Here is a 26,571-nt window from a genome sequence, read left to right as displayed (position 1 = left end):
GGGGAATGAAGCCAGTCCTCATGGGCACCATGTTTTTTGACCCCTGTGCTAGTAGAGAAGAAGATTCAGCACATTCCTTGGGAGTCGTGACATTCAACAAATGCTGACCTCCTGTGAATAAGAGAAAATGAATGGAGAGAAGCACTTGCTCCATGCTGATCTGCCTCTGTGAACAAGTGCTATTTTGTCATTTCCACTAGCGCTTGAGGTGGGGTGATGTCACCCTCCATGTTGGCGTCTGCCATTGTAGGTGTGACGGAACAGGATAAGACAAGAACAAAGGACGATAACAGAGAGATGTTAACATTTGGTAGCTCAACAGGCATCACAGTTGCAACTTTGCAAATTGGCTTGGGTGCAATTATTTCATTTGCAGTCTGTCTATTTTTGCAATCTTTACCATTTTTATAAGGACATAAGTTGTACTGTATTGTGCATAGTTTGTAATGTGAAAATACATAACCATTTGAAGCAGCTGAGTTTTTATTTTCCATATATGTGCGAAAACTAATTTCAGGATTCAGTATTCAAGGGATTAATAAATTAACTTATTTTTAATCACTAAACATTCTGTTTTTCATTCTTACGAGGGAAATTAATGTGATGAAAAAGGTTTAAAACTATGCTAGAAATGCAGAAATTTTCTCTTTGTCATAATATTGTTTATTGCAATTTGCATGACTGTTAAAGCTTCTATTTTGTGTTGCACAGCAAGCAAGTTTACCTTCTGTGTGTTAAACATCACTGTATTTTTAAACAAGGGTGACCTGTCCTTAAAACAAAAAACAAAATATCTAAATTACAAAAAAACATGCCTTCAATTTTGCGTCATGTACAAATATTTGAGTTGCACACCTAGATTTGATTTTAATGATCCATTGAGTAAAGCATGTGCAGATGTTTAGCCACCGGAGGGCGCTACAGTTCTCAGTTCACAGTACAGTGACCTCTGAGACCAGAAGCGGAAGTCATTTCATTCACCGCTCGTGTTAGCGGTGCTATTGGAACGTAGTGGTAGCGTGAGTTGGACTCCAACGGGAATATTTGATCGAAATTTGAGCGATACACGCTTAAGCCATGCGCCGATGATTTATACATCTTTTTCCGAGAAGAGCACGTCACGATTCTTGTGGTCGATTTGAGTCCGTATCCGTTTTTTAAAGAAAGTGTGCTCTTAGCTTACACAAGGTAGCACCATGGCGGATGTTACCGCTCGTAGCTTGCAGTATGAGTACAAAGCGGTAAGTAGGATCTTGCATAATACGTAGTGCATTTAAACATATCAGGTTCTATATGATTGTTTACTTACTTCTTATCATGTTTATCTGTTCATCGGATGTATTTATCAGCGTTTGGATTAGTTTGTTGCCGTATGAGAATTAGCTATTAGCTTCTGTGGCTACACGGGATTTACTCAATGTGTTTTGAAACGTAGAATTCGAACTTGGTGCTGCAAGCCGATCGCTCCCTGATCGACCGAACTCGGCGAGATGAACCTACTGGAGAGGTGCTGTCCCTGGTGGGGAAGCTGGAGGGAACCAAAATGGGAGACAAAGCCCAGAGAACCAAACCCCAAAAACTGGAAGAGAGACGAGACAAGTCAGTACAAGTTTCTGTTGACGTTTTGACAATCGATTCACATTTTTGGACTAAATGCAGTAGTATTGTTTTTTTTTTTTTGCCCATATCTACCACTTGCAGTTCGAAATAATATATTTATCTTGAAGTCCAATATATAATTTTGCCATTTCTATTTAATGTTGCTGATCCTTGATTACCATGTGTTAATAACATCAGCAAATAAATCCTGGTTGTAATATAAGTGTTTAATTTTAAAATAAAATCAATCACATTGATAAATTCTAAAAGAAAATCTATTACCCAATTTTATATATCCTCATGTGATATAACTTTATTTTTCTGTCTAAACAGGAGACGAAAGAGAGACGAAGACAGACATGATATCAACAAAATGAAGGGCTTTACTCTCCTGTCGGAGGGCATCGATGAAATGGTGGGAATTGTATACAAACCCAAAACCAAAGAAACAAGAGAAACCTACGAAGTTTTGCTCAGTTTCATCCATGCAGCTTTAGGAGATCAGGTTTGTGAAGGCCACTTTTTACCATATGAACATTTGTTCGATGACTGTCCACTGACTCCAGTCTTTTCTCCTTACAGCCACGCGATATCCTCTGCGGCGCAGCTGATGAAGTGCTGGCTGTGCTAAAGAATGATAAAATGAGGGACAAGGAGCGACGACGTGAGGTGGAGCAGCTTCTGGGCCCGGCGGATGACACCCGCTACCATGTGCTGGTCAACCTGGGAAAGAAGATCACCGACTATGGGGGCGATAAGGATTTGCAAAATATGGGTATATTTTTAATGAAACCACTGTGCGCTGAATAACCAATACTATTAATTTCCTCACCAATTCTCTCTTTTTCTAGATGACAACATTGATGAGACTTATGGTGTCAATGTCCAGTTTGGATCTGATGAGGAGGTATATTTCTTAGATGTTTGAATTTTAAGGGATTTCTGCTTTATAAACGAATACTTTCTTTTTAGGAGGGCGATGAAGACAAGTATGGAGAAGTGCGGGATGAACACTCAGATGAAGACAGTGAAGGAGAGGAAGCCGGCGTGGGCTCTGCTCTTTCGGCCAATGTGAGCGGCCCATCCATTTGCATGAATAGTGGAGGTGAAGCTTGAAATGTTTATTGATCCTTTTTCTGCCACCCCCTCCTCCGTGACCCATTCAGCTTGGTGTCACTGGCGACGTGATGACAGTGAAGAAGAAAGATCTCCACCCACGAGACATTGACGCCTTTTGGCTCCAGCGTCAGCTCAGTCGTTTTTATGATGATGCAATTGTTTCCCAGAAAAAAGCTGATGAAGTTTTAGAAATTCTCAAGGTCAGCTCATCACTTCATCTTTAGTGTTTATTTTTTTTTCTCATTTACCTGAACTGAGTTTTTGTCCATTTCTTCCAGACTGCCAGTGATGACAGGGAGTGTGAAAATCAGCTGGTGTTGCTGCTGGGCTTTAACACCTTTGACTTCATTAAAATCCTTCGCCAACATCGTCGAATGAGTAAGTGAATCCGGCTTTTGTTGTCGTTCTCAAATGTAGTAAAGAGGGTTTTTTAAGGTGCTCATTAGATGGCATTTTGAGTCCAAATTTAATTCTCCCACAGTCCAATATTGTACAATGTTGGCAAGCGCTCAAAGCGAGGCAGAAAAGGAACGAATCATCACAAAGATGGAGTCTGACCAGGAACTTTCAAAGATTCTCTACAAGCTCCAAGAGACAGAGAAAGAGGACATAATTCGGGTAAGTAAGGCGCGCATCTTCACGTGTATCTTTTTTATATTTTTGCATCGCATCTGGACGCATTTTTGTTTTTTTAGGAGGAGCGGTCTCGCAGGGAGAGAGTCCGAAAATCGCGGGTGGATGACATGGAAGCAATGGACACAGGCCATGGAGAGACTGTTACCCCGCGCCAACTTTTGGATCTGGAAGACCTAACCTTCACACAGGGAAGCCATTTTATGGCCAACAAGCGCTGTCAGCTGCCAGATGGATCCTTTCGCAAGCAAAGAAAAGGTTATGAAGAAGTGCACGTTCCCGCACTCAAACCCAAGCCGTTTGGTGATGATGAGGTTAGTATTTTGGAAGCAGATCTGTAGTTAGAAATGCATGCCAGTAGGATTTGTGTCATCATTGCTTTTTCTCATTATTGCACTGCTAGGTTCTTGTTACCATTGATAAGCTGCCCAAGTATGCACAAGCTGGATTTGAAGGCTATAAAACCTTGAACCGTATCCAGAGCAAATTGTTTAAAACCGCCATCGAGACTGATGAGAACCTGCTTGTGTGCGCGCCAACGGTAGGTTGACATTGGAGTTGCCTCTGCAGCTATTATATTATTTCTCTAAACATTTCATATGGCGTGTTTGTGCAGGGAGCCGGTAAAACAAACGTGGCTCTGATGGCGATGCTCCGAGAAATCGGAAAACACATCAACTTGGACGGAACCATTAATGTGGATGACTTCAAAATCATCTACATTGCACCCATGCGTTCTTTGGTACAGGAGATGGTGGGAAGCTTTAGTAAGGTAAGTTTGTCTCAAAAGCATTTTACTCTTTGGTTGCCATTGATGCAGAAAGAGATCCTTTGAAATTAACTTCATTAAAAGAATAAAACTTTATATTTTCCCTTTTTTTCCTTCTAGCGATTGGCAAGCTATGGAATCACGGTGTCGGAGTTGACAGGAGATCATCAACTATGCAAAGAGGAGATTAATGCCACTCAAATTATTGTCTGCACCCCTGAAAAATGGGACATCATCACTCGTAAAGGCGGAGAGCGGACTTATACTCAACTAGTGCGCCTCATTATCATTGTAGGTGCCAGCCATACTTAAAAAAAAAAAGACTGTTGTTATAGAAGGTGAGCATAGTTTCAAATAAGAAATGTGAACGCTTGCACAGGATGAAATCCACTTGCTGCACGACGACCGTGGGCCCGTGTTGGAGTCCCTGGTGGCTCGAACCATCCGCAACGTGGAGCTGACTCAGGAAGACGTGCGTCTGCTGGGACTCAGCGCCACGCTACCCAACTACGAGGACGTGGCCACCTGCTTGCGCGTCGATGCCGCCAAGGGGCTCTTCTACTTTGATAACAGGTATACCCCGTGAACCCTAGAGATTAGTTGGGTTGCTCAAAAAGACTGAATAATGACGCGTTTCGGTACCTCTACAGTTTCCGACCAGTTCCTTTGGAACAGACTTATGTTGGCATCACGGAGAAGAAAGCTATTAAACGATTCCAGATCATGAATGAAATTGTCTATGAGAAGATAATGGAGCATGCTGGGAAGAACCAGGTTGGAGTTTATTGTTTTATACATTAACGGGCTATCGAGGTACCTATTGGAATACAAAGCATGGCGATGTATCTGGCATACATCGCCTATTGGGGTTTGTACAGGCTACTAATTTGTATTTGTTTCTGGCAGGTACTCGTATTTGTTCACTCCAGGAAAGAAACAGGAAAGACAGCCAGGGCCATCAGAGACATGTGTTTGGAGAAGGACACTCTCGGTCTTTTCCTTCGAGAGGGCTCCGCCTCCACCGAAGTTTTGCGCACTGAGGCAGAACAATGCAAGGTAAAGTAGAAAAAGAAAATAACTTTTTTTTTGTGGAAAAATTTTGACATCTGATTTTCACCTTTCACAGAACCTGGAGCTGAAGGACTTGCTCCCTTACGGCTTTGCCATCCATCACGCCGGAATGACCAGAGTGGACCGTACGCTGGTGGAAGATCTGTTTGCCGATCGCCACATTCAGGTCCTGGTGTCCACGGCCACTCTGGCTTGGGGCGTCAACTTGCCGGCACACACGGTCATCATCAAAGGTACGCAGGTGTACAGCCCAGAGAAAGGCAGGTGGACCGAGTTGGGTGCCCTGGACATCTTGCAGGTGAGTGTCGAGACCACACGGAATGGACGGTTCGATTGCCATGAGGACGTTTGCCAATACGAGGTGAATATTACAGATGCTGGGTCGAGCCGGTCGTCCGCAGTACGACACCAAGGGAGAAGGAATCCTGATCACGTCCCACGGAGAGTTGCAGTATTACCTGTCCCTGCTCAACCAGCAGTTGCCCATCGAGAGCCAAATGGTCGGCAAGCTTCCCGACATGCTCAACGCCGAGATTGTCCTGGGAAATGTCCAGAACGTGAAGGTCAATTCACAAACGGTGGCGGCCTTTCTGCTTTAAGCGTGAAAACAATCGGTGACGTTTTTCTGGGTTTTGACTTGATTTCAGGATGCTGTAAACTGGCTGGGTTACACCTACCTGTACGTGCGCATGCTTCGCAACCCAACGCTGTATGGGGTCTCCCACGATGACCGTTCATCAGACCCGCTGCTGGACTGTCGGCGGACGGATCTGGTGCACACGGCCGCCAACGTACTGGATAAGAACAGCCTTGTCAAATATGACAAGAGGTCGGGCAGTTTCCAGGTATGCATTTTGTTTCCACAAAGCATTTTTCCAAATGGCAGCAGTTCAACTTAGCTGGCGGTCTCTCCAAAGGTGACCGACTTAGGCCGCATCGCCAGTCATTTCTACATTACACACGACTCGGTTCAAACGTACAACCAGCTGCTCAAACCGACCCTGAGTGAGATTGAGCTCTTCCGCGTCTTTTCCCTTTCTTCTGAGTTCAGGAACATCACCGTGAGAGAGGTAGGGCGGACCCTGAAGTGTTGTCTGCTCTTAACCGAATAATCCTTACAAATTTGGCCATTTGTTTTAGGAAGAGAAGTTGGAACTCCAGAAACTGCTGGAGAGGGTTCCCATTCCAGTGAAAGAAAGCATCGAGGAGCCCAGTGCCAAGGTAACTTTCAGCTAGCTAGTTAGCTAGCCCTGAATGTTCATTTTCTGTGCCATTCAATTGAATGATTGCCCCCCTTTGTTCCCCCACAGATCAACGTGCTGCTCCAGGCATTCATCTCTCAGCTCAAACTGGAAGGCTTTGCCCTCATGGCAGATATGGTTTATGTAACCCAGGTATGTGTTATCACATATTTATTGAACTCATTAGCTGACATTTAGGGTGATGAATGTCTCCATTTTGCTTGGCCTGGCTCTCCCAGTCAAAATGAATTGTACATTTATCTCCATACAAATTGTTCACAACACACAATGCAACCCTGCATTTTTAAATGTTGAATTTCCTTTGCAGAGTGCTGGAAGGCTAATGCGAGCCATTTTTGAGATTGTTTTGAGCAGAGGCTGGGCTCAGCTATCAGACAAAACCATGAATCTGTGCAAGATGATTGACAAGAGAATGTAAGTCTGCCATGAAATTTGGACGGGCTGTTTTTTGTTGTCGTTTTCGAATTGCTTTACAAAAAAGCCAGATCTTGAACTGTATGCTAATTTTCTTTTCAGGTGGCAGTCAATGTCCCCACTGCGCCAGTTTAAGAAGTTGCCAGAAGAAGTGATCAAGAAGATTGAGAAGAAAAACTTCCCTTTTGAGCGACTCTATGACCTCAACCACAATGAGATCGGTGAGTTCCCCGTTGTTGAAATCCCGCCCGCGGACTGGCAGTAAAGTGGCTTTTTCTTTCTAGGCGAGCTGATCCGAATGCCCAAAATGGGCAAGACCATCCACAAGTATGTCCACCAGTTCCCCAAATTGGACCTGGCCGTTCACCTTCAGCCCATTACCCGCTCTACCCTCAAAGTGGAGCTCACCATCACCCCAGATTTCCAGTGGGACGATAAGGTGATACTTTGCACGGCATCAATAACGTTTGGGACTGCACACGTGCACTTCTCCCATAACCTCCGCGCGCCTCGTTTCAGATCCACGGTTCATCCGAAGCTTTCTGGATCCTGGTGGAGGACGTGGACAGCGAGGTCATCCTCCACCACGAGTACTTCCTGCTCAAAGCCAAGTACGCCCAAGACGAGCACCTGGTGACTTTCTTTGTGCCGGTGTTTGAGCCCCTCCCTCCTCAGTACTTCATCCGCGTGGTTTCCGACCGCTGGCTGTGTACGTCGAACGAAAGACTCGCCCCCCCCCCCTTTTTTAATTTCAAATGTTTCATTCTTTTTTTCGTATTATCGCCCCAGCCTGCGAAACTCAGCTTCCAGTGTCGTTCCGGCACCTGATCCTCCCCGAGAAGTACCCCCCGCCCACCGAGTTGCTGGACCTGCAGCCCCTCCCCGTCACCGCTCTCAGGAACTCTGCCTTTGAGGCCCTCTACCAAAATAAGTTTCCCTTCTTTAACCCGATTCAAACTCAAGGTAAAAGAATAAGGGACGACCAACACATTTTTGGGGGGGTTTAGACCAGTGGTAAATGTAATGGTTTCTTCTGCATCCGTCCAGTTTTCAATGCCTTGTACAACAGCGACGACAACGTGTTTGTCGGAGCGCCCACGGGCAGCGGGAAAACCATCTGTGCCGAGTTTGCCATCCTGAGGATGCTACTGCACAACGCGGAAGGTCGCTGTGTCTACATCACCCCCATAGAAGCGCTGGCTGAACAGGTGGGATTTCCCTTTGCGGTCAGATCATCAATGACAAAATGGGCATTCTCATCTTATCTCATGTTATCTCATACCGTTAGGTGTTTGTGGACTGGCACCAAAAGTTCCAAGACTACCTAAACAAGAAGGTGGTGCTGCTCACAGGAGAAACCAGCACTGATTTGAAACTGCTGGGAAAGGGAGACATTATTGTCAGCACCCCTGATAAATGGGACATCTTGTCCCGCCGCTGGAAGCAGAGGAAGAATGTCCAAAACGTCAGTCTTTTCATCGTGGATGAAACACACCTCATTGGAGGAGAAAATGGGGTAAGTCATCGGGTCACGTATAGAGAGAAACGTCTCCGCGGTAACGCGTCATAACGTCTGCTCCCTCCCCCAGCCGGTGCTGGAGGTCATCTGCTCGAGGATGCGATACATCTCGTCTCAGATCGAGCGGCCCATCCGCATCGTGGCGCTCAGCTCGTCGCTGTCCAACGCCAAAGACGTGGCCCACTGGCTGGGTTGCAGCACCACGGCCACCTTCAACTTCCACCCCAACGTTCGACCCGTGCCCCTGGAGCTGCACATCCAGGTATGGGAAAGTGCGGCCTTGCGTCGCGACGTGGTCTGACCTCCACCCCTTGCCTTTTCAGGGCTTCAACGTGAGCCACACTCAGACTCGCCTGCTCTCCATGGCCAAGCCCGTGTACCACGCCATCATGAAGCACTCGCCCTCCAAGCCGGCCGTGGTGTTCGTGCCGTCCCGCAGGCAGACCCGCCTCACGGCCATCGACATCCTCACTTTCTGTGCCGCCGACGTGGTCCCTCAGAGGTGGGTTTCCGTCCCGTTTTTGCCACTACCAATCGGTCGGGAGACCTCACTCAACTGTCTTCTTTAGGTTCCTCCATTGCACGGAAAAAGATCTGGCTCCCTTCCTGGATAAGATAAACGACGCCACCCTGAAAGAGACCCTGGCCAACGGTGTGGGCTACCTCCACGAGGGCCTGTCTGCCGGCGAGCGGAAAATCGTGGAGCGTCTCTTCAATTCTGGTACGAGCCAAGACACGGAGATGAGAGTGAACGGTTTCTGACTGGTCCCCGATCTTTTTTTCCCCAGGTGCCGTCCAGGTGGTGGTGGCGTCTCGCTCCCTCTGCTGGGGGGTCGACATCTCGGCGCATCTGGTCATTGTCATGGACACGCAGTACTACAATGGCATCATACACGCGTAAGTAAAGATGGAGAAAAATCACGGACGTATGGGACACAACGACGCTGTAAAATATTTGTCGGTTTATGTCATTGTGTTGTTCACCCTGGGCACAGCTATGTGGACTATCCCATCTACGACGTCCTCCAGATGGTCGGCAAAGCCAACAGGCCCATTCTTGACGACGAAGGACGCTGTGTGATCATGTGTCAGGGTTCCAAGAAGGTTTGTTTTTTTCTTCTTTAACATTAAGTGTCGTAAATGATGACAAATCAACGTGATTTCTTCCTGTGGCGATAGGACTTCTTCAAAAAGTTCTTGTACGAGCCTCTGCCCGTGGAGTCCCACTTGGACCATTGTCTCCACGACCACTTCAACGCTGAGATTGTCACCAAAACGGTAGAAAACAAGCAGGACGCCGTGGACTATCTGACTTGGACATTCTTGTACCGTCGCATGACCCAGAACCCCAACTACTACAATCTTCAAGGTGAATACACTTTTCAAGGCTAATTAAAGGTGGCATTATTGAATTGAGCTTGAGCTCAAGCAGACTAGAAAATTTGACAACATAAAATGTCCAACGCCGACATGTCCCTGCGCCAGGCATGTCACATCGCCACTTGTCCGATCACCTGTCTGAGCTGGTGGAGAACACGTTGCACGACCTGGAGCAGTCCAAGTGCATTAGCATCGAGGACGAGATGGATGTGGCGCCGCTCAACTTGGGCATGATTGCTGCCTACTATTACATCAACTACACCACTATCGGTTTGTACTTTTTTTTTTTATTGGATTGTGGTGAAGATGGAGGAAGAATGTTTCATAGTGAAAATGTTGGCGATTTTATAAATGTCCACATTGGATATTTGTTGCTTCTATTTTGTTGGCTGACCACTACTAAGTGTTTTCTTTCCGCTGTGCAGAGCTGTTCAGTATGTCCCTCAACGCCAAGACAAAGATCCGCGGCCTGATTGAGATCATCTCGAACGCTGCAGAGTATAAAAACATTCCCATCAGACATCACGAGGAAGCGCTCCTTCGACAGGTAAGTTGTGTTAAACAGGGAAATATAGCACGTTCGAAGGTCTCTGGAAGTATGTCTGATTTTATTGTGTTTCTCCTGCAGCTAGCACAAAAGGTGCCTCACAAACTGAACAACCCCAAGTTCAATGACCCCCACGTGAAGACCAACTTGCTGCTCCAGGCCCACCTCTCCAGGATGCAGCTGAGCGCCGAGCTGCAGTCGGACACTGAGGAGATCCTGAGCAAAGTGAGTCCTGACACGTGGCGTGCGTTTGTCCGTCCGTCCAAGCCGGAGAGTGACCGCCTCGCTGTTCTTGTCAGGCGGTGCGTTTGATCCAGGCCTGTGTGGACGTGCTGTCCAGTAATGGTTGGCTGAGCCCCGCTCTGGCAGCCATGGAGTTGGCCCAGATGGTCACGCAGGCCATGTGGTCCAAGGATTCCTACCTCAAACAGCTCCCGTTCTTCACCTCCGAGCACATCAAGCGCTGCACGGACAAGGTAAATCGCCCGTTTCCTCACGCCGCCGTCCAATGTCCTGACCGTCGAGTAACGAGCCGCCACTTTTGAATCAGGGCGTGGAGAGCATCTTCGACATCATGGAGATGGAGGACGAGGAAAGAAGCGCTTTGCTGCAGCTGTCCGACGCTCAGATAGCCGATGTGGCTCGCTTCTGCAATCGTTATCCCAACATCGAGCTTTCCTACGAAGTGGCTGATAAGGACAACATCAAGAGGTGGGTGACCTTGTTCACTTGCGTGAGCGATGACACCATGTTGTGCATTAGCTTCAAGATTTTTATTTTTTAATTTTTTTCCCCTCAGTGGCAATCCAGTTCTTGTTCAGGTCCAACTGGAACGAGAGGAGGAAGTCACTGGGCCTGTCATTGCTCCCATGTTCCCTCAGGTATTGTTTCTTCAATGTTCTTTTATGAAAGAAAGGAAAATGTCCTGTAAGGAGGATAACATTTTAAAAATAACACATAGGTGATGATAGCTTTCCGACAGAGCGTGTTAAATCTGAGTAGATTAACATCTAAGTATTTTCATCTAATGCTTCTCAGAATCGTGAAGAGGGCTGGTGGGTTGTGATTGGAGACCCCAAATCTAACAGCCTCATCTCCATCAAGCGACTGACGCTTCAACAGAAAGCAAAGGTGGGTGGTCTGCGCACTCTGCCTTTTGGTGGTTGTCTGAAAAACTTAAGTGCAATTCATGTTCCATCTCCCACAGGTCAAACTGGATTTTGTGGCACCGGCGATGGGCGTTCACAACTACACGCTGTACTTCATGAGCGATGCCTACATGGGTTGCGACCAGGAGTACAAGTTCAGCACCGACGTCAAAGAGGCCGACAGCGATGCGGATAGCGACTCGGATTAATTTGAGAAGTCGATTTCTGTAAATATTTATCCCAACATTTTCTTCCCATTTACTTTGAAGTACTTGTTCTTTCATTGTTTAAGGTCAGCTCCAGAACATCATTGAATATTTTTTGTTTAGCAACAGCCACAGTCATTTGTAATTCCTGTGGGCACTTTTAGTCAAGCAGTCAATTGTCTATTTTTGCCACTGCACGTTAAAGTTGTTATTGTTGAGCAGTGAACATTTTAATAAAAAATTCTGAGTTTTTGCAATAAGGAAAAGCCTTGTAATTGTGTTGTCATTAACATTGACTTCATTAGATAAAGTACAAGTAGTCGGTGCAAAAACATCACTCACATTCAGTCTTGCTCGTGAAACTTCCAAATGGCGATGTCGCCGTCATCGCTACAAGAAGCTAGCAGTCCGGTTTCTTTTGGATTCCACGTCACGCAGTTGACATCCTGGCCGTGAGCGTTGGGCACGTGCGCCGCCAAGGAGAACGACGGTTGGTCAGGGTCGGACGACGCATCCTCCCTAAACACTCGGACGGCGTTGTCCCCGCTGGCGGACGCCAGAGCGCCGGTCAGACGACACCTGGAGACCGAGAGACGTGTACAGTTATTTAAGATGTATGTGGCATGAAAATGACAAAAAAAGTGAAATCCAAAGTATTTAAATCTTACCAGTCAATGTCGTATATTGTGCGATCGTGATAGCCAGACAGCGTACACACGCATTTCCACGACTTGTCGCCTGCTCACAACACAATGGCGCACTCATTACCCAGAACAGAGGAACTTGTATTTTTTTGCCAAAGTGAACTCACCTTGACCGCTTTCGGCAGGGTACTCCTTCCAAATCTTAACGGCACGATCATCGCTACATGAAGCCAGCCTCTCGCCAGTGGCGCTGAAGGACAGATTCCACACGGTGGACGCGTGGCCCTTCAACGTGGCCTGACACTCCCAGTCGTCGTCCACTTCTTTGTAAATGCAGATGTTGTTGTCGTAGCTCGCCGAAGCCAAAAGCTTCATTCAAAAATAAAAATGTTAGAAAATCAAAAAAATGAATCAAATCTTTGACATGCCGAGACTCACTTCTTGCGTTGGATGCCACGCAACATGTTTGACATCCTGCGTGTGGGAGTTCAATACCGTAACGCACTCGTAATCGTCCTCTTCATCAACTGTGAAGCACAAATGATAAGATTACATGGTGTTCCAAAAAGTTTGAGGGTTAGGGTTTTGGAGACCAATCATTTTGACACATTAGCATGTGACAAGCATATATTATACAAATGACAAAACGACATAGTATAGTAAGGCTTTTTTTGTTAAAAAAACGACATAGTATAGTAAGGCTTTTTTTTGTTAAAAAACGACATAGTATAGTAAGGCTTTTTTTTGTTAAAAAACGACATAGTATAGTAAGGCTTTTTTTGTTAAAAAATGACATAGTATAGTAAGGCTTTTTTGTTAAAAAAACGACATAGTATAGTAAGGCTTTTTTTGTTAAAAAAACGACATAGTATAGTAAGGCTTTTTTTGTCAAAAAACGACATAGTAGAGTAATGCTTTTTTGTCAAAAAACGACATAGTATAGTAAGGCTTTTTTTTTGTCAAAAAACGACATAGTATAGTAAGGCTTTTTTTTGCCATAAACGACATAGTATAGTAAGGCTTTTTTTGGTCAAAAAACGACATAGTATAGTAAGGCTTTTTTTGTTAAAAAACGACATAGTATAGTAAGGCTTTTTTTTTGTCAAAAAACGACATAGTATAGTAAGGCTTTTTTTGTTAAAAAAAAACGACATAGTATAGTAAGGCTTCTTTTGTTAAAAAACGACATAGTATAGTAAGGCTTTTTTTTGTCAAAAAACGACATAGTATAGTAAGGCTTTTTTGTTAAAAAAACGACATAGTATAGTAAGGCTTTTTTTTGTCAAAAAACGACATAGTATAGTAAGGCTTTTTTTGTCAAAAAACGACAGTATAGTAAGGCTTTTTTTGTTAAAAAAACGACATAGTATAGTAAGGCTTTTTTTGTCAAAAAACGACATAGTAGAGTAATGCTTTTTTGTCAAAAAACGACATAGTATAGTAAGGCTTTTTTTTTGCCATAAACGACATAGTATAGTAAGGCTTTTTTTGGTCAAAAAACGACATAGTATAGTAAGGCTTTTTTTGTTAAAAAACGACATAGTATAGTAAGGCTTTTTTTTTGTCAAAAAACGACATAGTATAGTAAGGCTTTTTTTGTTAAAAAAAACGACATAGTATAGTAAGGCTTCTTTTGTTAAAAAACGACATAGTATAGTAAGGCTTTTTTTTGTCAAAAAACGACATAGTATAGTAAGGCTTTTTTGTTAAAAAAACGACATAGTATAGTAAGGCTTTTTTTGCCAAAAAAACGACATAGTATAGTAAGGCTTTTTTTGTCAAAAAACGACATAGTATAGTAAGGCTTTTTTTTGCCAAAAAACGACATAGTATAGTAGGGCTTTTTTTTGTCAAAAAAACGACATAGTATAGTAAGGCTTTTTTTTGCCAAAAACAACATAGTATAGTAAGGCTTTTTTTGGTCAAAAAACGACATAGTATAGTAAGGCTTTTTATGTTAAAAAACGACATAGTATAGTAAGGCTTTTTTTTGTTAAAAAACGACACAGTATAGTAAGGCTTTTTTTGTCAAAAAACGACATAGTATAGTAAGGCTTTTTTTGTCAAAAAACGACATAGTATAGTAAGGCTTTTTTTGTCAAAAAACGACATAGTATAGTAAGGCTTTTTTTGTTAAAAAAACGACATAGTATAGTAAGGCTTTTTTTGTCAAAAAACGACATAGTATAGTAAGGCTTTTTTTGTTAAAAAACGACATAGTATAGTAAGGCTTTTTTTGTCAAAAAACGACATAGTATAGTAAGGCTTTTTTTGTTAAAAAATGACATAGTATAGTAAGGCTTTTTTGTTAAAAAAACGACATAGTATAGTAAGGCTTTTTTTGTTAAAAAAACGACATAGTATAGTAAGGCTTTTTTTGTCAAAAAACGACATAGTAGAGTAATGCTTTTTTGTCAAAAAACGACATAGTATAGTAAGGCTTTTTTTTTGTCAAAAAACGACATAGTATAGTAAGGCTTTTTTTTGCCATAAACGACATAGTATAGTAAGGCTTTTTTTGGTCAAAAAACGACATAGTATAGTAAGGCTTTTTTTGTTAAAAAACGACATAGTATAGTAAGGCTTTTTTTTTGTCAAAAAACGACATAGTATAGTAAGGCTTTTTTTGTTAAAAAAAAACGACATAGTATAGTAAGGCTTCTTTTGTTAAAAAACGACATAGTATAGTAAGGCTTTTTTTTGTCAAAAAACGACATAGTATAGTAAGGCTTTTTTGTTAAAAAAACGACATAGTATAGTAAGGCTTTTTTTTGTCAAAAAACGACATAGTATAGTAAGGCTTTTTTTGTCAAAAAACGACAGTATAGTAAGGCTTTTTTTGTTAAAAAAACGACATAGTATAGTAAGGCTTTTTTTGTCAAAAAACGACATAGTAGAGTAATGCTTTTTTGTCAAAAAACGACATAGTATAGTAAGGCTTTTTTTTTGCCATAAACGACATAGTATAGTAAGGCTTTTTTTGGTCAAAAAACGACATAGTATAGTAAGGCTTTTTTTGTTAAAAAACGACATAGTATAGTAAGGCTTTTTTTTTGTCAAAAAACGACATAGTATAGTAAGGCTTTTTTTGTTAAAAAAAACGACATAGTATAGTAAGGCTTCTTTTGTTAAAAAACGACATAGTATAGTAAGGCTTTTTTTTGTCAAAAAACGACATAGTATAGTAAGGCTTTTTTGTTAAAAAAACGACATAGTATAGTAAGGCTTTTTTTGCCAAAAAAACGACATAGTATAGTAAGGCTTTTTTTGTCAAAAAACGACATAGTATAGTAAGGCTTTTTTTTGCCAAAAAACGACATAGTATAGTAGGGCTTTTTTTTGTCAAAAAAACGACATAGTATAGTAAGGCTTTTTTTTGCCAAAAACAACATAGTATAGTAAGGCTTTTTTTGGTCAAAAAACGACATAGTATAGTAAGGCTTTTTATGTTAAAAAACGACATAGTATAGTAAGGCTTTTTTTTGTTAAAAAACGACACAGTATAGTAAGGCTTTTTTTGTCAAAAAACGACATAGTATAGTAAGGCTTTTTTTGTCAAAAAACGACATAGTATAGTAAGGCTTTTTTTGTCAAAAAACGACATAGTATAGTAAGGCTTTTTTTGTTAAAAAAACGACATAGTATAGTAAGGCTTTTTTTGTCAAAAAACGACATAGTATAGTAAGGCTTTTTTTGTTAAAAAACGACATAGTATAGTAAGGCTTTTTTTGTCAAAAAACGACATAGTATAGTAAGGCTTTTTTTTGCCAAAAACGACATAGTATAGTAAGGCTTTTTTTTGCTAAAAAAACGACATAGTATAGTAAGGCTTTTTTTGTCAAAAACGACATAGTATAGTAAGGCTTTTTTTGCCAAAAAGACGACATAGTATAGTAAGGCTTTTTTTGGTCAAAAAACGACATAGTATAGTAAGGCTTTTTTTGCTAAAAAAACGACATAGTATAGTAAGGCTTTTTTTGTTAAAAAACGACATAGTATAGTAAGGCTTTTTGTTAAAAAAACGACATAGTATAGTAAGGCTTTTTTTGCCAAAAAAACGACATAGTATAGTAAGGCTTTTTTTGGTCAAAAAACGACATAGTATAGTAAGGCTTTTTTTGCTAAAAAAAACGACATAGTATAGTAAGGCTTTTTTTGTCAAAAAACGACATAGTATAGTAAGGCTTTTTGTTAAAAAAAACGACATAGTATAGTAAGGCTTTTTTTGTTAAAAAAACGACATAGTATAGTAAGGCTTTTTTTGTCAAAAAACGACATAGTAGAGTAATGCTTTTTTGTCAAAAAACGACATAGTATAGTAAGGCTTTTTTTTGTCAAAAAACGACATAGTATAGTAAGGCTTTTTTTTTGCCATAAACGACAGTATAGTAAGGCTTTTTTTGGTCAAAAAACGACATAGTATAGTAAGGCTTTTTTTGTTAAAAAACGACATAGTATAGTAAGGCTTTTTTTTGTAAAAAACGACATAGTATAGTAAGGCTTTTTTTGTTAAAAAAACGACATAGTATAGTAAGGCTTCTTTTGTTAAAAAACGACATAGTATAGTAAGGCTTTTTTTTTGTCAAAAAACGACATAGTATAGTAAGGCTTTTTTGTTAAAAAAACGACATAGTATAGTAAGGCTTTTTTTGTCAAAAAACGACATAGTATAGAAAGGCTTTTTTTGTCAAAAAACGACATAGTATAGTAAGGCTTTTTTTGCCAAAAAAACGACATAGTATAGTAAGGCTTTTTTTGGTCAAAAAACGACATAGTATAGTAAGGCTTTTTTTGCTAAAAAAAAACGACATAGTATAGTAAGGCTTTTTTTTGTCAAAAAACGACATAGTATAGTAAGGCTTTTTTTGCCAAAAAAACGACATAGTATAGTAAGGCTTTTTTTGTCAAAAAACGACATAGTATAGTAAGGCTTTTTTTGCCAAAAAAACGACATAGTATAGTAAGGCTTTTTTTGGTCAAAAAACGACATAGTATAGTAAGGCTTTTTTTGCTAAAAAAAACGACATAGTATAGTAAGGCTTTTTTTGTCAAAAAACGACATAGTATAGAAAGGCTTTTTTTGCCAAAAAAACGACATAGTATAGTAAGGCTTTTTTTGGTCAAAAAACGACATAGTATAGTAAGGCTTTTTTTGCTAAAAAAAACGACATAGTATAGTAAGGCTTTTTTTTTGTCAAAAAACGACATAGTATAGTAAGGCTTTTTTTGTCAAAAAACGACATAGTATAGTAAGGCTTTTTTTGCTAAAAAAAACGACATAGTATAGTAAGGCTTTTTTTTGTTAAAAAACGACATAGTATAGTGAGGCTTTTTTTGTTAAAAAATGACATAGTATAGTAAGGCTTTTTTTGTCAAAAAAACGACATAGTATAGTAAGGCTTTTTTTGTTAAAAAACGACATAGTATAGTAAGGCTTTTTTTGTTAAAAAACGACATAGTATAGTGAGGCTTTTTTTTGTTAAAAAACGACACAGTATAGTAAGGCTTTTTTGTCAAAAAACGACATAGTATAGTAAGGCTTTTTTTTGTCAAAAAACGACATAGTATAGTAAGGCTTTTTTTGTCAAAAAACGACATAGTATAGTAAGGCTTTTTTTGGTAAAAAAAACGACATAGTATAGTAAGGCTTTTTTTGTTAAAAAACGACATAGTATAGTAAGGCTTTTTTTGTTAAAAAACGACATAGTATAGTAAGGCTTTTTTTGTCAAAAAACGACAAAGTATAGTAAGGCTTATTTTTGTCAAAAAACGACATAGTATAGTAAGGCTTTTTTTTGTTAAAAAACGACATAGTATAGTAAGGCTTTTTTTGTTAAAAAATGACATAGTATAGTAAGGCTTTTTTTTGTCAAAAAACGACATAGTATAGTAAGGCTTTTTTTTGGTCAAAAAACGACATAGTATAGTAAGGCTTTTTTTGTTAAAAAACGACATAGTATAGTGAGGCTTTTTTTTGTTAAAAAACGACACAGTATAGTAAGGCTTTTTTGTCAAAAAACGACATAGTATAGTAAGGCTTTTTTTTGTCAAAAAACGACATAGTATAGTAAGGCTTTTTTTGTCAAAAAACGACATAGTATAGTAAGGCTTTTTTTGGTAAAAAAAACGACATAGTATAGTAAGGCTTTTTTTGTTAAAAAACGACATAGTATAGTAAGGCTTTTTTTGTTAAAAAACGACATAGTATAGTAAGGCTTTTTTTGTCAAAAAACGACAAAGTATAGTAAGGCTTATTTTTGTCAAAAAACGACATAGTATAGTAAGGCTTTTTTTTTGCCAAAAACGACATAGTATAGTAAGGCTTTTTTTGCTAAAAAAACGACATAGTATAGTAAGGCTTTTTTTTGCTAAAAAACGACATAGTATAGTAAGGCTTTTTTTGTCAAAAAACGACATAGTATAGTAAGGCTTTTTTCTGCAAAAAACGACATAGTATAGTGAGGCTTTTTGGTTAAAAAAAACGACATAGTATAGTAAGGCTTTTTTTGTTAAAAAACGACATAGTATAGTAAGGCTTTTTTTTGTTAAAAAACGACATAGTATAGTAAGGCTTTTTTTGTTAAAAAACGACATAGTATAGTAAGGCTTTTTTTTGTTAAAAAATGACACAGTATAGTAAGGCTTTTATTGTCAAATAACGACATAGTATAGTAAGGCTTTTTTTTGTCAAAAAACGACATAGTATAGTAAGGCTTTTTTTGTCAAAAAACGACATAGTATAGTAAGGCTTTTTTTGGTAAAAAAACGACATAGTATAGTAAGGCTTTTTTTTGTTAAAAAACGACATAGTATAGTAAGGCTTTTTTTGTTAAAAAACGACATAGTATAGTAAGGCTTTTTTTGTCAAAAAACGACATAGTATAGTAAGGCTTTTTTTGTCAAAAAACGACATAGTATAGTAAGGCTTTTTTTTGCCAAAAACGACATAGTATAGTAAGGCTTTTTTTTGCTAAAAAAACGACATAGTATAGTAAGGCTTTTTTTGTCAAAAACGACATAGTATAGTAAGGCTTTTTTTGCCAAAAAGACGACATAGTATGGTAAGGCTTTTTTTGGTCAAAAAACGACATAGTATAGTAAGGCTTTTTTTGCTAAAAAAACGACATAGTATAGTAAGGCTTTTTTTGTTAAAAAACGACATAGTATAGTAAGGCTTTTTGTTAAAAAAAACGACATAGTATAGTAAGGCTTTTTTTGCCAAAAAAACGACATAGTATAGTAAGGCTTTTTTTGGTCAAAAAACGACATAGTATAGTAAGGCTTTTTTGCTAAAAAAAAAGACATAGTATAGTAAGGCTTTTTTTTGTCAAAAAACGACATAGTATAGTAAGGCTTTTTTTTGTCAAAAAACGACATAGTATAGTAGGGCTTTTTTTGTCAAAAAAACGACATAGTATAGTAAGGCTTTTTTTTTGCCAAAAACAACATAGTATAGTAAGGCTTTTTTTGGTCAAAAAACGACATAGTATAGTAAGGCTTTTTATGTTAAAAAACGACATAGTATAGTAAGGCTTTTTTTTGTTAAAAAACGACACAGTATAGTAAGGCTTTTTTTGTCAAAAAACGACATAGTATAGTAAGGCTTTTTTTTGTCAAAAAACGACATAGTATAGTAAGGCTTTTTTGTTAAAAAACGACATAGTATAGTAAGGCTTTTTTTGTCAAAAAACGACATAGTATAGTAAGGCTTTTTTTTGTCAAAAAACGACATAGTATAGTAAGGCTTTTTTTTGCCAAAAACGACATAGTATAGTAAGGCTTTTTTTGTCAAAAAACGACATAGTATAGTAAGGCTTTTTTTTGTCAAAAAACGACATAGTATAGTAAGGCTTTTTGGTTAAAAAAAACGACATAGTATAGTAAGGCTTTTTTTGTTAAAAAACGACATAGTATAGTAAGGCTTTTTTTTGTTAAAAAACGACATAGTATAGTAAGGCTTTTTTTTGTTAAAAAATGACACAGTATAGTAAGGCTTTTTTTGTCAAATAACGACATAGTATAGTAAGGCTTTTTTTTGTCAAAAAACGACATAGTATAGTAAGGCTTTTTTTGTCAAAAAACGACATAGTATAGTAAGGCTTTTTTTGGTAAAAAAACGACATAGTATAGTAAGGCTTTTTTTTGTTAAAAAACGACATAGTATAGTAAGGCTTTTTTTGTTAAAAAACGACATAGTATAGTAAGGCTTTTTTTGTCAAAAAACGACATAGTATAGTAAGGCTTTTTTTGTCAAAAAACGACATAGTATAGTAAGGCTTTTTTTTGCCAAAAACGACATAGTATAGTAAGGCTTTTTTTGTCAAAAACGACATAGTATAGTAAGGCTTTTTTTGCCAAAAAGACGACATAGTATAGTAAGGCTTTTTTTGGTCAAAAAACGACATAGTATAGTAAGGCTTTTTTTGCTAAAAAAACGACATAGTATAGTAAGGCTTTTTTTTGTTAAAAAACGACATAGTATAGTAAGGCTTTTTGTTAAAAAAAACGACATAGTATACTAAGGCTTTTTTTGCCAAAAAAACGACATAGTATAGTAAGGCTTTTTTTGGTCAAAAAACGACATAGTATAGTAAGGCTTTTTTGCTAAAAAAAACGACATAGTATAGTAAGGCTTTTTTTTTGTCAAAAAACGACATAGTATAGTAAGGCTTTTTTTTGTCAAAAAACGACATAGTATAGTAGGGCTTTTTTTGTCAAAAAAACGACATAGTATAGTAAGGCTTTTTTTTGCCAAAAACAACATAGTATAGTAAGGCTTTTTTTGGTAAAAAAACGACATAGTATAGTAAGGCTTTTTATGTTAAAAAACGACATAGTATAGTAAGGCTTTTTTTTGTTAAAAAACGACACAGTATAGTAAGGCTTTTTTTGTCAAAAAACGACATAGTATAGTGAGGCTTTTTTTTGTCAAAAAACGACATTGTATAGTAAGGCTTTTTTTTGTCAAAAAACGACATAGTATAGTAAGGCTTTTTTTGTTAAAAAAACGACATAGTATAGTAAGGCTTTTTTTGTCAAAAAACGACATAGTATAGTAAGGCTTTTTTTGTTAAAAAACGACATAGTATAGTAAGGCTTTTTTTGTCAAAAAACGACATAGTATAGTAAGGCTTTTTTTTGTCAAAAAACGACATAGTATAGTAAGGCTTTTTTTTTGCCAAAAACGACATAGTATAGTAAGGTTTTTTTGCGAAAAAAAACGACATAGTATAGTAAGGCTTTTTTTGTCAAAAAACGACATAGTATAGTAAGGCTTTTTTTGGGTCAAAAAACGACATAGTATAGTAAGGCTTTTTTTGCTAAAAAAAACGACATAGTATAGTAAGGCTTTTTTGTTAAAAAAAACGACATAGTATAGTAAGGCTTTTTTTGGTCAAAAAACGACATAGTATAGTAAGACTTTTTTTGTCAAAAAACGACATAGTATAGTAAGGCTTTTTTTTGTCAAAAAACGACATAGTATAGTAAGGCTTTTTTTTTGCCAAAAACGACATAGTATAGTAAGGCTTTTTTTGCTAAAAAAAACGACATAGTATAGTAAGGCTTTTTTGGTCAAAAAACGACATAGTATAGTAAGGCTTTTTTTGGTCAAAAAACGACATAGTATAGTAAGACTTTTTTTGCTAAAAAAAAAACGACATAGTATAGTAAGGCTTTTTTGTTAAAAAAACGACATAGTATAGTAAGGCTTTTTCTCTGAAAAAACGACATAGTATAGTAAGGCTTTTTTTGGTCAAAAAACGACATAGTATAGTAAGGCTTTTTTTGCTAAAAAAACGACAGTATAGTAAGGCTTTTTTGTCAAAAAACGACATAGGCTTTTTTTTGTCAAAAAACGACATAGTATATAGTAAGGCTTTTTTTTGTCAAAAAACGACATAGTATAGTAAGGCTTTTTTTTTGCCAAAAACGACATAGTATAGTAAGGCTTTTTTTGCGAAAAAAAACGACATAGTATAGTAAGGCTTTTTTTGTCAAAAAACGACATAGTATAGTAAGGCTTTTTTTGGGTCAAAAAACGACATAGTATAGTAAGGCTTTTTTTGCTAAAAAAAACGACATAGTATAGTAAGGCTTTTTTGTTAAAAAAAACGACATAGTATAGTAAGGCTTTTTTTGGTCAAAAAACGACATAGTATAGTAAGGCTTTTTTGCTAAAAAAACGACATAGTATAGTAAGGCTTTTTTTGTCAAAAAACGACATAGTATACTAAGGCTTTTTTTGTCAAAAAACGACATAGTATAGTAAGGCTTTTTTTGCCAAAAACGACATAGTATAGTAAGGCTTTTTTTGCTAAAAAAAAACGACATAGTATAGTAAGGCTTTTTTGGTCAAAAAACGACATAGTATAGTAAGGCTTTTTTTTGGTCAAAAAACGACATAGTATAGTAAGACTTTTTTTGTCAAAAAACGACATAGTATAGTAAGGCTTTTTTTTTGTCAAAAAACGACATAGTATAGTAAGGCTTTTTTTTGCCAAAAACGACATAGTATAGTAAGGCTTTTTTTTGCTAAAAAAAACGACATAGTATAGTAAGGCTTTTTTGGTCAAAAAACGACATAGTATAGTAAGGCTTTTTTTGGTCAAAAAACGACATAGTATAGTAAGACTTTTTTTGCTAAAAAAAAAACGACATAGTATAGTAAGGCTTTTTTGTTAAAAAAACGACATAGTATAGTAAGGCTTTTTCTCTGAAAAAACGACATAGTATAGTAAGGCTTTTTTTGGTCAAAAAACGACATAGTATAGTAAGGCTTTTTTTGCTAAAAAAACGACATAGTATAGTAAGGCTTTTTTGTCAAAAAACGACATAGGCTTTTTTTTTGTCAAAAAACGACATAGTATATAGTAAGGCTTTTTTTTGTCAAAAAACGACATAGTATAGTAAGGCTTTTTTTAGTCAAAAAACGACATGGTATATCGTATATCAAGGTATCACTGTAATACTCGTAGCGAGATAACCCTCACCCTCACCCTGTACATTCAATCAAGTAGTTGGAACCTAAACTTTTCCGGGATCTGCATTTCCAAGCATCATAATAGAACGGGTTAAAAAAAAAAAAAAAAAAGAAGACGTACCTTCCCAAATCCAAACGCTCTTATCGCGGCTGCAGGTCGCGAGCAGGTTGCCCGAAGGTGCCCAAGCCACGCATTTCACCTCGTTCTCATGACCCTCCAACACGGTCAAGCTCTAAAAGAACAATAATCATTTCTCTAGTCCAAAATAAAGAGAGAAAACACCCAACATTTCAATGGCAAAGATCAACACCGACCTCAAATTCTTGATTTTTCTTCCTCCAGATGCTGGTCGTGGCATCAAAGCTGGCAGAGGCAAGATAATTTCCACATGGAGACCAGGCCAGCTTCCTGACAGTGCGTTGGTGACCGTCCTCCAGGACGCTCTTGCACACCCACGTGTCACCTGCTCAAAGCACCCCACAACACCCGAACGTGTTCATTGAAGGACACACACAAGAAAGGAAACTGGCTGACGATACTGATGCAAAAGATAAACACTGACCTTCCTGGCCCCAGATCCTGATGGTCTTGTCGCCTCCACACGACGCCAGAAGAGACCCGTTTGGATTCCAACCGACGAACCAACAACGAGAGTCCGGATGCGCCTCCACTCTCTGAACCAAAGTCAAATTCTCCTTCATTGTTCAAACTAAAACGGCACCCCTGCCTAACGAATGACAAATTCGGAAAAGTCTCTTGTGAGACTTTTGATGCTCAAAATGTTTAAAAGTTGTGTTTTATAACGCAAATGACGGTTGCACACCCTACACATACGGAAGCATCGCCGCAATGCATTGTGGGAGACACAATGGATAGATTTTAATGAAACATAATTTTTACCGTTCGCCAATAGAGGTCAGCGTGAGCGCTACGTGCTTCAAAGCGTGGCGAAGAAGAATGTCGTGAACAAGGAAGTCATTAAACCTACAGGAAGCCGTCGTTGTCTCCCTTTGTTTTGTTTGTTTTTTGCTTTCATTTCCCCTCATTGAATTAAGCAACATTTCCCGAAGACATTCACTGGATCGCCAACAAAAAACCCGTACTTTTTTCTTCCATTGTTTTACTTTGATTTTGCCAAATTGTCGACGATATTTAACGTTAGCTTTTGAGCTATCCGTATACGCCAAGTTAAGGCCTGAGGACCATCTGTTCCTTGTTCGTCGGCGATGTTTTCTTTCCTAAAACTGGAATATTCGCACTCGATTTGACTCTGTTTTTGTCGAAAGTGTATATGCGATCGCTAAGACTTCTTGACGCGACGACGCCAATTTAAGTTAAGAGAAAAGATCGCGATTAGAAGTTACCGGACGAGCATGTATGCCCCACCGGGCTCGAGCATTCCCGGAGGCCGGAGGAGGAGAGGAGGCACGGCGTTGCCCAAACAGCCGGAGCGGAGCCTCGTCTCGGCTCTTCCCGGCGCCCTTTCCATCACCGCCCTGTGCACGGCCCTAGCCGAGCCGGCTTGGCTCCGTGTTCACGGGGGCACCTGCCCCAGACAAGAGCTGGGAGTAGCGGACGTCCTCGGCTACGTTGACCCCAAACTTTTGCACGGTGAGGACCAAAATGTCATGGACATCCAGAGGGAAGCCACTCATCATATCGTGCCTTTTGTCTTTCAGATTTCTGTGTGAACTCACAGACGATTTTGCTGCTGCGAGTGATCGCCGCCTTCTGCTTTTTGGGCATCTTCTGCAGCCTGACTGCATTCCTCCTGGACGTATTTGGACCCAAGTACCCCGCTCTTAAAATCACGCGGAGATACGCCTTTGCGCACATCCTCACAGGTCAGATTACGCTTCTCTCCGTGCTATGGCAAAGTTTGGCAGATTTTTCCTCATGCTTTCGGCTCCTTCACAGTTCTCCAGTGTGCCACCGTCATCGGCTTCTGCTACTGGGCTTCGGAGCTCATCTTGTCGCTCCAGCAACAGCACAAGAAGTACCACGGCTCCCTAGTCTACGTGACCTTCGCCATTAGCTTCTACTTAGTGGCGGGTGCCGGCGGGGCGTCCATCTTGGCCACGGCCGCCAACCTACTGCGCCACTACCCCACGGAGGAAGAGGAGCAGGCTTTAGAGCTGCTCTCGGAGATGGAGGACAGCAGCGAGAGCTTCCCCATCGAGTACGACGTAGGCAACCAGTTCCAGCCGCCGCCCGCGTACACGCCTTGACGGTCGCCCGCCTACGGGCCGATGCTCCCAATAGTTGAAGGCGTCAGACGCTCGTGAGCGCTCCAAGGCCGACGAGTGCTTTGGCGCATAAGAACTGCGAATTGGTTCTTACTTTCCCAGATGATGTTGATTTGCATGTAAATGGCTTGTAGGACTTGCTTCTTCACCTAAAGCCGAGGGGTCAACGCGGCAGACGACGTCGCCAATGGAGCGGCCCTAGCGATGCCCATTCTTCTTACCGACTGCGTGTCGATTGGCTCCGGCCGGTGTTTTATCGTATTGTCTTGACAAAATGTGTGTGCTTGAATTGCTGAAGTGGCAAAAGTGCAGAGAAAAATGTTGTTAACTTTTTTTTTTTTTAAACCAAAAAACAAAAAAGCCCTTATTTATTGGTTTGTTAGATGTCTGCGGTCATATTTTGTGCTTGAGTTGACAGCTGGAGAGAAACTATTTTTATATTGGGTTGGAAGAAAACAGGTCGGCCATTTAAAGATGGAGGTGAAGAAATTTGTTGGGCTCGAAAATTGACATTCAACAGAAAGCTGCAGTGGCTGGAGTCAGCGCCAGCCGGCACGCTCTATGCATGACATTTGTTTCAATCCAACTTGATTTGTACGGTGTAAGTAATCCAGTATAGTCTGCTTGTCCATGTGAGATACTTTTTGTGCCCATCTTAAAACTTGGTCGCCACCTGCGTGGAAAAGATTTGAACTGTGATTTGTGTGTTGATTCTAGTTGCTCGTCCGCTTTTCCGTTTCACGCATTTCTACTTTTATTCGTTGATTTCAATCTTGTATACGTACATCACGCTGTAAATATTGTTCATATATTAAAAAAGTCCAAATACAAAACTACAATACTTGTTTCTGTGCGATTTGTTGAATGTCCACCAAATGTGATCCTACACAACTTTGCCAGTCCAATTTGCCGGTTTGATTCAGACGATCCGATTGGCTGAAATGGAAATTTGTTAAATGCTTCAATAAGAAAACACATCTGGAAGGAGTGCAACCAGGGGGAAAGCAATGAAAGGAAGCTAACAAAACAATT

At 39.5% G+C, this 26,571-nt stretch overlaps 3 protein-coding genes across 3 annotated transcripts; 2 read left to right on the top strand and 1 right to left on the bottom strand.

The window, feature by feature from the left end:
* Positions 1 to 960: 960 nt before the first annotated feature.
* LOC144215553 (U5 small nuclear ribonucleoprotein 200 kDa helicase-like) lies at positions 961 to 11,933 on the top strand. Its single transcript, XM_077744578.1, has 43 exons — positions 961 to 1,241; positions 1,436 to 1,599; positions 1,933 to 2,104; positions 2,182 to 2,374; positions 2,451 to 2,506; positions 2,572 to 2,670; positions 2,766 to 2,918; positions 2,997 to 3,096; positions 3,200 to 3,336; positions 3,414 to 3,665; positions 3,755 to 3,892; positions 3,968 to 4,123; positions 4,241 to 4,411; positions 4,500 to 4,693; positions 4,771 to 4,894; positions 5,027 to 5,176; positions 5,247 to 5,489; positions 5,566 to 5,754; positions 5,839 to 6,036; positions 6,109 to 6,261; positions 6,332 to 6,412; positions 6,502 to 6,585; positions 6,761 to 6,867; positions 6,970 to 7,088; positions 7,152 to 7,306; positions 7,387 to 7,576; positions 7,657 to 7,830; positions 7,915 to 8,075; positions 8,156 to 8,383; positions 8,457 to 8,648; positions 8,710 to 8,888; positions 8,956 to 9,107; positions 9,175 to 9,283; positions 9,382 to 9,490; positions 9,566 to 9,755; positions 9,872 to 10,036; positions 10,192 to 10,313; positions 10,395 to 10,538; positions 10,613 to 10,789; positions 10,864 to 11,024; positions 11,113 to 11,194; positions 11,352 to 11,444; positions 11,521 to 11,933. The coding sequence occupies exons 1-43, from the start codon at positions 1,197 to 1,199 to the stop codon at positions 11,668 to 11,670; spliced, it is 6,411 nt and encodes a 2,136-aa protein (XP_077600704.1). The 5' UTR covers positions 961 to 1,196; the 3' UTR covers positions 11,671 to 11,933.
* Positions 10,356 to 24,147, bottom strand: LOC144215554 (putative cytosolic iron-sulfur protein assembly protein ciao1-B). The gene is made up of 8 exons (XM_077744579.1): positions 23,856 to 24,147; positions 23,608 to 23,756; positions 23,414 to 23,525; positions 12,750 to 12,838; positions 12,479 to 12,680; positions 12,336 to 12,405; positions 12,010 to 12,246; positions 10,356 to 11,238 (listed from the first exon to the last, which is right to left on the bottom strand). The coding sequence occupies exons 1-7, from the start codon at positions 23,992 to 23,994 to the stop codon at positions 12,012 to 12,014; spliced, it is 996 nt and encodes a 331-aa protein (XP_077600705.1). The 5' UTR covers positions 23,995 to 24,147; the 3' UTR covers positions 10,356 to 11,238; positions 12,010 to 12,011.
* Positions 24,148 to 24,218: 71 nt separating this feature from the next.
* LOC144180910 (transmembrane protein 127) lies at positions 24,219 to 26,378 on the top strand. Its single transcript, XM_077709065.1, has 3 exons — positions 24,219 to 24,904; positions 24,973 to 25,137; positions 25,211 to 26,378. The coding sequence occupies exons 1-3, from the start codon at positions 24,667 to 24,669 to the stop codon at positions 25,519 to 25,521; spliced, it is 714 nt and encodes a 237-aa protein (XP_077565191.1). The 5' UTR covers positions 24,219 to 24,666; the 3' UTR covers positions 25,522 to 26,378.
* Positions 26,379 to 26,571: the final 193 nt, after the last annotated feature.

Source organism: Stigmatopora nigra, chromosome 22 (genome assembly GCF_051989575.1).
Source record: "Stigmatopora nigra isolate UIUO_SnigA chromosome 22, RoL_Snig_1.1, whole genome shotgun sequence".
Taxonomy (NCBI): domain Eukaryota; kingdom Metazoa; phylum Chordata; class Actinopteri; order Syngnathiformes; family Syngnathidae; genus Stigmatopora; species Stigmatopora nigra.
This window is presented reverse-complemented; position numbering and strand designations above follow the sequence as displayed.

What these genes read in the sequence shown, in the direction of transcription:
- LOC144215553 (XM_077744578.1), top strand. Translation starts at nt 1,197, where the DNA reads ATGGCGGATGTTACCGCTCGTAGCTTGCAGTATGAGTACAAAGCG. An exon ending in TCATTGGAGGAGAAAATGGG is followed by an intron (nt 8,384 to 8,456) that starts GTAAGTCATCGG and finishes TCCCTCCCCCAG; the next exon opens with CCGGTGCTGGAGGTCATCTG. An exon ending in CCCTGGAGCTGCACATCCAG is followed by an intron (nt 8,649 to 8,709) that starts GTATGGGAAAGT and finishes TTGCCTTTTCAG; the next exon opens with GGCTTCAACGTGAGCCACAC.
- LOC144215554 (XM_077744579.1), bottom strand. Translation starts at nt 23,994, where the DNA reads ATGAAGGAGAATTTGACTTTGGTTCAGAGAGTGGAGGCGCATCCGGAC. An exon ending in CAGGATCTGGGGCCAGGAAG is followed by an intron (nt 23,757 to 23,855) that starts GTCAGTGTTTAT and finishes TGCTTTGAGCAG; the next exon opens with GTGACACGTGGGTGTGCAAG. An exon ending in ACAATATACGACATTGACTG is followed by an intron (nt 12,247 to 12,335) that starts GTAAGATTTAAA and finishes CTCGGTCTCCAG; the next exon opens with GTGTCGTCTGACCGGCGCTC.
- LOC144180910 (XM_077709065.1), top strand. Translation starts at nt 24,667, where the DNA reads ATGTATGCCCCACCGGGCTCGAGCATTCCCGGAGGCCGGAGGAGGAGA. An exon ending in TGACCCCAAACTTTTGCACG is followed by an intron (nt 24,905 to 24,972) that starts GTGAGGACCAAA and finishes TTTGTCTTTCAG; the next exon opens with ATTTCTGTGTGAACTCACAG. An exon ending in CTTTGCGCACATCCTCACAG is followed by an intron (nt 25,138 to 25,210) that starts GTCAGATTACGC and finishes GCTCCTTCACAG; the next exon opens with TTCTCCAGTGTGCCACCGTC.